This window comes from Leptonotus elevatus, chromosome 20 (genome assembly GCF_054856555.1).
Source record: "Leptonotus elevatus isolate MCC_2025b chromosome 20, RoL_Lele_1.0, whole genome shotgun sequence".
Taxonomy (NCBI): domain Eukaryota; kingdom Metazoa; phylum Chordata; class Actinopteri; order Syngnathiformes; family Syngnathidae; genus Leptonotus; species Leptonotus elevatus.
Genome location: NC_141258.1, coordinates 1926657 through 1936171, shown reverse-complemented (window position 1 = coordinate 1936171; position 9515 = coordinate 1926657). Strand labels below are relative to the sequence as shown.

Below are 9515 nucleotides of genomic sequence, written 5' to 3'. Positions count from 1 at the left end.
TAGATTTTTCTTTCTACCTTAAGCGCTTGTTTGTGTACTATTATGAAAGAAAGAGAGTTAATATTAACCTGGCTTATATGCTATATTGTGAAAATTTGGGAGAGGAAGGTTGCATATAAAAGAGGCCACGTCGTGGAAGAACCACAATCCAGATCCTCGATCCAGCAACATGAAGACCGCCCTTGTTGCTTTTCTCGCCTTTGTGCTCGTCAGCCACGGTGAGTGAGTCATGCTTCGTTCGCACCAAAATCTGTTTAGTTGTGCTTCTTCAAAACATTGATTTGGTTGTTCAGGCGATGCGCTGAAGTGCTTCTGCGGAGGAAAGCGTATTTGTTCACAACCAGTGGAGACTTGCGGCGTTTTCGACAATGCCTGCGCTAGCGTCATCTTTCATGTTAGCCACCGTGAGTATTTTGAATTTATGTTCTGGCAGCAGGCAAAACATGGAATTTTTCAGCATCATTGAAAAATTAGGACTTTTTTGTTGTGGAAAATATATACAACGATATTTTTTGAAATTATAGATACTTTTTTATAAAGATTTTAAAAAAAAAATCTGCAATGTTTATGATTTTATTCTGGTAATACGATGGAAATATTTTTGTAATATTTCACCTTTTTGGAGAAAAAAAACCTTTTGGGATTTTATCCATGGAAGACTAATTTTTCTTCTTCTGTGATTTTCATAATACATTTTTCCCCACTTTATTTTTATCATTCAGTTTTTAATCTAAAAAAAAGAATGTCTTTAAAATGCAATGTTATTCTCAGAAGGTCCCTTTTTTTTCATTAATGAATAAAACGATATTAGTTGGGGATGGGCGAGTACCGATACAGGCCTTATTTTGAGGTATCAGGTACTCGCAAAGGCCACCAATACCAGCCAGTGATACTTAAAGGGGAAGTCAACCCCAAATTTTCTTTGACAATATGTGGTATGTGCCCCCGCTAATCTAAATGCGGTTTTCTCGCGTTGCCGTTGATGACAAGCGCAAGAGTGTAGAAAGTAGCCTGCTGCTACCTGCACTGGTTTTGACGCCGTGTGTATTATTGATTTTTTTATTTATTTTTATTTTGTCCACAGCTCCCAGCTACTTTAAAGGCTGCAGCACGTTGCATAACTGCCAGGTGATGAACCAGCCCGGCATCGCCACAGCTGCCTGCTGCACCACCGACTTGTGCAACAGATAAAAGTTTTCACATTCACTACTTGTCTTGATGGATGACGAATAAAAAGATGAGTGTCTTTTGTGCTATTTTAAAAATGTTTTGGCCACTGGAGGAATGAAATATGTTTCTCTTCCCAACAAGAAACTTTTCTTGTTCTATGAAGATTTTTTTTAGTTTTAATGAGAAACTTCCTCATTAGGATGTGAAACGTTTTGATTTGCGAGCGGTCGCTAATTTAGCAGATTACAAGACCTCAGACGTGTGAAATGTCTGTCAGACACAACAACTTGAAAGTAAAGCAGCAATGTCCTTATAATAAAGTCCCAGATGAAAATATCACCAAACAAGGTCATGCATTGTCATTTTTACTCAGAAATGCAAACTGAAATGTCGTTCTCGGGTCTCCCAAGCTAGCATTTTTTGTATGCTTTCTGCTTGGAATTTTCTTAGTTTATATGATAAAAAAAAAAAAAAAAAAAAAAAAAAAGTTTCCCTCAGTATCTAATATTGTTGCTTTGTTAAAAAAGTGTTTACTATTATTTAAAGTTTATTACGACAAATGTTTGCTCTTTCGGTTTCTTTGATCTACCCCAGCCATGTAAAGTAGACCAATTAAATGTTCTTCCACTAGATGGCAGAAGGTACGCTACTAACCTGTGCTTATGTCCAGTGAATTTTTTTGCAGGGTAAAAATCAACCTTTTCACCTGACGTCACAAATACTTCCAGGTGGCAGGAGTCCATCCTTTGCAGTAACACCTGAGGGTCTCACTTTGGCTACCCCCCCCAAAAAAGGTTGTTAATAAACACGATCAAACACGTTTTGGGTGTGAACGAAGCTCGACACACTCACCCTGGCTGTTGAGCATAAAGGCAAGAAGACCAACAAGGACGCTCTTCACGCATTTCCAGCGATGATCCAACTGGACTGGAATTCTTCCTCCGTGTGGCCCCCTTTATAGGCAACTCACCAACCCAAAACGTTCATAATATGGCACAAAAGTCAGTTTAATATGAACCCTGTCTACATTTTTGGGGGGCAGGAAATGATAACTCCCTAGCAGGTAAACGAGTACCAAGGAAGCTAGCTAGCACCGGAAAGTAAAAACCCTGCCACAGTTTGGCTTTAACCCCTGATGCTACCTAGCTAGCTGCCTAGCAGGTAAACGAGTACCATGGGAGGCGGGGCTAGCTATCACCTGGGACTGTGTGTTTTTACTTTCTGGACTTGGATTTGCCACCTCTGCTGCATTTTTAAAGACCCCTCCCCTGTAAATGAGCAAAATTAATCTATAATGGCTGTTATAGCCAAAATGGCAGATTTGCGGTAAAGTTTCGGGCGTGACTTCTTGAAGACAATTTTGTGGTTCTACTCATGATGGACATGCCTACCAAATGTCATGTTTGGAAGTGAAAGTGGCTTCTATAATCAGCTTATGAGCGAGTCGCGACAACGTTGCTCTTAAATTGGGGGATAAACTGGAGAGTTATTAATATGGTCATTTGACACCCCCCCCCCCCCCAAAAAAAAAAATCACAGGCACCTTTTATGTAATAAAGTGTGGGACCTTTATACTTTATTCTAAAAACAAAAAAAAACAAAAGCGGAAGCATCCACCATCTGTAAACCAAAGGGAATTTCTAATTTGCTGTATTTTGTTTCATGTTATTGATTCACTGCCATGATCCAATACAAATATAATCCATCCTCAGGGAGATGAATTTAGTTTCCGTGCCCGCATGTTTGTAATCCACGCGCTCATCAACAAGCAAAACATCCCTTTGAAAAACGCCAACATGACACGCGCGCGGCTCGTCGAACGTTCGGGGAAGAAAACGTTGGCTGTAAACTATCTTGTCAGTAAAAGCGCAATTAGAGGACACACAAAGAGAACATGCCTTTGCATAGAAATGGTCAAAAGCACAGAGGAGTGTTAGGGCCCCTTCGGAGAATATACAAAAATGACATCGTAATGTTATGAGAACGGTTTGAAATCGAACAAAAATTGTTTTCTTACCTCATTCACTCGCACCTTCGCTCACAGCTGTTATACTGGATTTGGGCTGATTTTGCAAGTCCCACAGAATATTGTGTTCTATTGCTACAAAAAGAAAAAACTAACAAAAGAAAGATTAGAGTCTCTAAGTACATTTGCATCTGTTTCCGTTTAGCAGCAACTAACATTAGAATATAGGTAAGTTTCATCATTATTCACAAATCTGTTGAAAACTGTCAAAAATAGCTTTTTTTTTTTCAACATGGCCCTGGCTGACCTGTTATACTCTGCTGCCACCTGCTGGCTGTTTTTTTGTAATAACTACCATTGCTTTAAGCAACCTCTTCATGTGAGAAGCTGCATCAAAGCCTTCTTTATGCTCTTGCATAAGAAACAAAGAAACGTAGAAATATGTCATTGGGAGTGAAGGACAAAGTATTAAAAAACGTGTTTACACGTTTTTAGTTTTGAATGAGTTCAATTGTATTTGTTTTGGTTACATCCAAGCCTTGTTATGAGAAAATTGTTTGAATTTTACGGGGGGGAAATGATAAAATATTTTTTGGGGTGTAAACCCCCGCTTTATTGGGTTGCCCTAACACTCCTCCAGAAAAAACTACATGAGGTTATCAGAGCCTGAGGACTCAAGTGAGGCATAGTAAGGGGGGCTCCATTTAAAAAAAAATTTTTTTTGTTTTTTTTAAACACTGTTTTTTTGTTTTGTTTTTAATCGGTGAGGTCCACACACCACAACTGCTCACTACTCTGCGTCTGCACGCCGACGCTGGACCTGGACGTGCTTTCGCTGTCCCTGCGGCCACCCAGTAGGCACTCCAGACTGGGATGGTCCACACCGAGAGCCGGGTGGTCTAGACTGAGACCGGGGCGGTCCAATCGGGGCGGGGACGGGACTGGTAGCGGGGACGTACAAGCGGGGATTAAAGGAGGATGCGAGTCCTGGACAAAACAGTCAACGTCCTCGCGAGAGGTTTGCAACATGCAGAGAAGAGGGTAAGAACCGGGCGCCGGGGGGTCCGCCAGGGGGTCCGCGTCAAGTCCCAGGTCCAAAGCAGGCTGGGATCGGCTGATGGCGGTCGGGCCGAACGGGCCTCTGGCGGGGAGGCCTTTTGGCGTCCACGGCGGCGGCGCGGCCAGGTGGGGCGGGTGCTCGGGCGCCACCTGGTGGTGGAGGTACGAGTTGTGATGCGCGATGACGTGGACCTGGAGGAGGTGCGTGATGCGGCGCAGGCCGCTGGCCAGCTCCGACACTTCCTGGTTTAACGAGTCCATCTGTGCGGAGAAAAGTGAACAAATCCGCTTTACAGCCGTTTTAAATCCGCAGGGATGCCGCCAAGTGGAAAAATACGCAGAGCTGCATCGTCGTCAGGTTGTTTTTTTTTGTATGGGAGAGGGGGCGGGGGGGGGGGGGGGTTCTTCACAATGTCGAGTCAGCTCTCTGGAGAGCCACGCTGTTTGATGAACGATCGCTTCACGCCGCTCCTACCTGAGCCCATCTGGAGCTGCCTGTGCCCTATTTACGATCCAGTATGGGGACACAATAAAGCTTTGCACATTACAAAAGAGAATTTACTAAGACTACTGCAATCCAGTGACCCCATTTATGAGTTTTTCCGAGTTACTTGTCGTCACTCAAAGGATTTTTGGGTTTTGACGTGTGAGAAAACTGAGATACGAGTATTCTGAACTGAAAATGAAAACAAATCTTAAGGGACGTGCGGTCATCTCGCAGCAACTACTTGTTTTATTTACATATATACATATATATATATATATATATATATATTTTTTTTTTTTTTTCATGAGCTCGTAGCCCCAATTTCCAAACATTCCATAGAGCTTTATTTTCATTTCATTTTTCATTTTTTTTTTTTTAATTTTCATTTATTTCATTTCATTTGTTAATTTTCATTTTTTTATTTGATTTTATGTCATTTTTCAATTTTCATTTTTTCATTCATTTTTTAAATTTTCATTTATTTCATTTATAAAAATTTTGCATTTCATTTTTAATAGACTTTTTTTCTTTTATTTCATTTCATTTTATTATACTTTTAAAAAAAATTTTTTAGTTACGGCAACTAACTTTCTTGTTTAACAAAAACATTCACATGCATCATCTGCATGTGATAGTAAAAATAAATAAGTTATTGTCATTGGTTATCAGAAATGTATTCTTCCAAATATTGGAATCGGCATCAGCCTAAAAAAAAATCCACATATTACTGCAGCTTACTGAAGTATATTGCAGTGGCTCAATGTGTGCAATTTACTGGCGCACATCAGGAGGAGCAGCACAATGTTAGTTGAATTGAACATTCTACTTATCCTATCTGTATAAACTATGATTTCACAGTAGGTGTTATTTTTCTTGTTAAAAACACATTGCAACATTTTATTTTTACTAGGCTGCAGCCGATTAAGGCATTTCTGTTGATTTCAATGGGAAAGGATGATGGTTCCTATTTTTTACAGCAGTTTTTTTTTTGGTTTTTCTTGGCCCACCCGGTTAAGTGGCTTCTTACCTTTTGGTGGAGTTGACTGATACTCTGCCGGACTTCGTCGGCCTCCAGCAGCAAATGGCTGTTCACCCGCGTGGAATCTATGGGAAAACCAGAAGAATGTTAACAATCCAATTTTCTGCATATTATTACAAATTTATACTGATTTGATTTTGGGAATAATTTTATTATTTAATTAAGTTTGTTTTCTCCCTCAGAATGTATTTAGTTATTCGTTGGTAATATCACTCCCCCCCCCCCCCCAATGAAATAACTTATTCTCATTATTTTGATTTGATTACTGTCAAGCTATGACTTTGGTACCTGAAAATTGCAATTTTTCTATAATGGCATTATATATTATTATATTTGTCATATTACAAGTTAAATTTTGTAAAACAGATCTTTTTCTAATATTTAATCTTTATCTTGAAAAAAGCCAACCTTTCTTACAACTGTAAACTTTTTCTCATGACTTAAATCTGATAAAGTTAAGATTCTATTTTTGGTAAGATTCCAGATAAATTATTTTTTTGCGATATTGATATTTTCCCCACATAATGTTACAACTTAATTCTTGTTAAACTTGACTTTATTCCTTATATTTTTTCCCCTCAAATTATTTTGTTCATATAAAACAACACTTTTGTTTCTGAAAATGGCAAATTTAGTCTTTGCCACATATTGCAACATCATTCTTGTAAAACTAAAACTCTCATAATATCTTAATTGGAGTCCTGTAAATGGATGAATTGATCTGTTTGCAAAATGGAGCCGCCATCTCGCGTTGGTCCACAAGGGGGCGGTAGCGCGAGCGAGAGCTCCCGGTTGGACGCCAGATGGCATGCATGCGGATGATTGGCTTACCTCGGGTTCCACTGCTACCTCTTCTGGCTTGTGGCCTGGCGTGCTCTACGTTGAAATGGAACACGTGTCCATTGTCCTCGATCCCGTCCACGACCCTTGAGCACAAAGTAACAAGAGAGCGCGTTCAACTGGGACTACGGCCAGAGCAAGCCGTCGGGCAGTGTGCCGCTGCCGCAGATGCCTTGGCGGAGGTCCAGGTGGGAGCGCGGGGGAGGGCCGTCTCAAATTCGAAAGGTCGTGGGGGACACACGTGGAACTTTTGGTGATTGGATTATTTCTAGTGGTCAAGTTTGTTTAAATAATGAATGAGACACATAAGTGGAACCATAAATGGACACAGCGATATTTGGCCAGGTAAAGATTTACTTGACGGTTTGCTTAAAGAGCCACACGTGGAACCAAATATGGTCACTGTACCAAATTTGGTCGCTTAACCGATTGCTTTATGGTGTCACAGACATGGAACCTTATATGGTCACCAGCATATTCTGGGAGTCACTTAAGTGGAACCATGTTTGGTCACAGGTATGATTTGTTTCAACTTAAGTGGTATCATATTGGGAAGCATTTAAGGACCCAGCCACATTTTGTGACTCACTTAAGTGGCCATTAGAGGAGTTCAAATTTGGCTACTTGAGTGCTCACTTAAGTGACAGCCATATTTGGTTGATTAATACCTCACCATATTTTGGAACCATCATTCCAACAGCCATATTTGGTCACTAAAGTAGCCTTTTAAGTGGAACCACATATGGTCACTTAAAGTCACTTCACTTAAGCCATATTTGGAACCATATATGGTCACAGCCATATTTTGTGACTCAATTAAGTGGTGACTTGAGGAGTCAATTAAGTGGAACCAAATATGGTCACTTAAGTGGAAACATACTAAGTCATATTTGTTTACTTAGTCCTTCACTTGTTGGCCCATATTAGGAACCCTACAAGGTAACAACAGCCGAGTATACCTGGGACTAAGTTCGGGGGGTCCAAAGCAGGTGACGGTGGGGATGAGGCGCTTGGAAGGCCTGTGGTCCTCGCCGGACTCGCGGGTGGAGGCAATGTTGGCGTGCTCCGGTTTGGCCGGCGACTGCAGCGAGGAGGAGGCGGCGGCGGCGGCGTGGCCGAGGAAACCGCGGGCGATGTTGGGCGAGCGGCAGCGTCGCAGCGCATTGAACTGTCGCAGCTCGTCGCCCAGCAGGTTTCCCAGGGAGGTGCGGCGGACGGGGCTGCTGAGGTTGGGCAGCAGCAGGTTACGGCGCGACCGCGCCGACGGGGACACGTGGAAGCAGTCGGAGGAATCGGCACGCTTGCTGGTTTCCACCACAGGAATCAGCCGCGCTTCCTGATGCGCACAAAAGAGCACAGGCCAGGTTCAATGGTGGGATTTTGAAAAATGGGTACTCAAAACATCTCAAATAAAATGTACAAATGGAAAACAGTATTACATTCTTAAAATCTATACGTAATATTAAAATATTAATTATAGGTCAATTCAAAAATATTACAAATCTTACATTTTTAAAATAAAAAAAATTAAATATAATGTTTTTTTTTAATTATAACATTTGATAATCATATGCATTCAAATATTTTTTACATAGTAAATGAACCTAAATAAAATAATCACAATGTTTAAATAAAAATCAGAACAAATACAAATGTAAAATACAAATATATAAACCTATCATTAAAACTGAAACTAAATTAAAAAGGAATATTCAATTATTAAAATATTTAAATGAAACGTTGTTTTTTTTTACATGATCAAAATATACAAAAAAAAAAAAAGATTAAAATACTAACTCAATTCACTTAAATTCTTAATATTCCATACAAATCTTACATTTTCAAAATATAAATTAATCCATGTATTTCTAAATATGTTTCCATGGATACATTTTTTATACCAGGTAAAATAAATAAATAAATAAAACAGATAAATCAATCATTACATTTCACTCAATCTATTCAAAACAATCCATTATTAAAATATTTCTATTACAATAAATGATCATATTGAATTACGATTCAAATAAACACCTTGAAAATTTCAATAAATTGCTGGCAAGCAAGCATACAGTTTGCTGTTCAAAAAGGAACTTTTGGAGCATTTCGCGTGCAGGAGGCTCCAGGGACCCCCCACCTCCACACCACCTTCTTTTTCCTCCCCACTGCAAATGAGTTTCAACCTGAAGGGGAAGTCCGTGTCCCAGAAAAACAGCCACACACACACACACACACACACACACACACATAGAGAAACGCACGTGAACTCACATGCGGGATCCTGGGCGACATTGAAAACCTGCCGAGTCCCTGCAGAGAGAAGAAACGGACGGGCAGGTGAAGCCCACAATTGACGACATTTGCACTTGGATTTCGGGCCAAAAAGTTCAAACGAATCCAAGTTCAAGAAGCGTTTCGTTGCACAGTTGGGGATAGAAACGCTGACTGGCAGCAGCGGGGGCAACTTTTCCTCATCAAGTGTCCCTGGAGCACCGCAGACTTCTTATGAACTACAAGTGGGCCACATTGGAAAAGTGGGACTTCAATGTCACTCAAAGTCGTATTTGTTGACGTTTTGGGAATGCAGTTTTCTGTGCACCAGCCTAAAAGTCACAGTTCACACAATAAAATTATTTAAAAAAACATTTATTTATAGTTTTTAAACAGTGACCATGTTTTTGCAAACGTGCATTTCACGTGTTGCTAGGCAGAGTTCGTAAGGCTCATGGCTGCCAAAGAAAAAACAAAACTGGCATAAACACCCGCCGCTCCCCATTTAAGATAATAAAACTTTCCATCACTTGTTGCTAGGCAGAGTTGACGGGACTCATCATCATTGACCACTAAAAAAAGACAAATGTGAAAAAACATCACGCGTTTTTTTATTTTTTTATTTGACAAAGGTGGGGCACTCCCTAAATGCAGACTCATCACTAGGGAAGGACGAGTATCGA

The 9515-nt window shown here is 40.4% G+C and overlaps 1 protein-coding gene and 2 long non-coding RNA genes across 5 annotated transcripts in view; 1 reads left to right on the top strand and 2 right to left on the bottom strand.

The window, feature by feature from the left end:
• Positions 1-49: 49 nt before the first annotated feature.
• LOC147156332 (uncharacterized) lies at positions 50-1246 on the top strand. The gene is made up of 3 exons (XR_015091530.1): positions 50-218; positions 294-404; positions 1085-1246. It is a non-coding gene; the product is annotated as an uncharacterized LOC147156332 (long non-coding RNA).
• Positions 1247-1631: 385 nt separating this feature from the next.
• Positions 1632-2402, bottom strand: LOC147156331 (uncharacterized). Its single transcript, XR_015091535.1, has 2 exons — positions 2023-2402; positions 1632-1946 (listed from the first exon to the last, which is right to left on the bottom strand). It is a non-coding gene; the product is annotated as an uncharacterized LOC147156331 (long non-coding RNA).
• A 327-nt stretch (positions 2403-2729) lies between these two features.
• The window catches only part of LOC147156329 (voltage-gated delayed rectifier potassium channel KCNH4-like), a 32004-nt gene continuing 25218 nt past the window's right edge, over positions 2730-9515 (bottom strand). For all 3 annotated transcript variants that reach the window (XM_086063702.1, XM_086063701.1, XM_086063703.1), the window contains 5 exons: positions 8833-8871; positions 7521-7897; positions 6553-6647; positions 5710-5786; positions 2730-4456 (listed from right to left, as the gene is read on the bottom strand). In XM_086063702.1, the coding sequence (XP_085919828.1) occupies positions 3893-4456; positions 5710-5786; positions 6553-6647; positions 7521-7897; positions 8833-8871 (1152 nt within the window). In that variant the 3' untranslated portion in view covers positions 2730-3892. The remainder of the gene's footprint in view (positions 4457-5709; positions 5787-6552; positions 6648-7520; positions 7898-8832; positions 8872-9515) is intronic.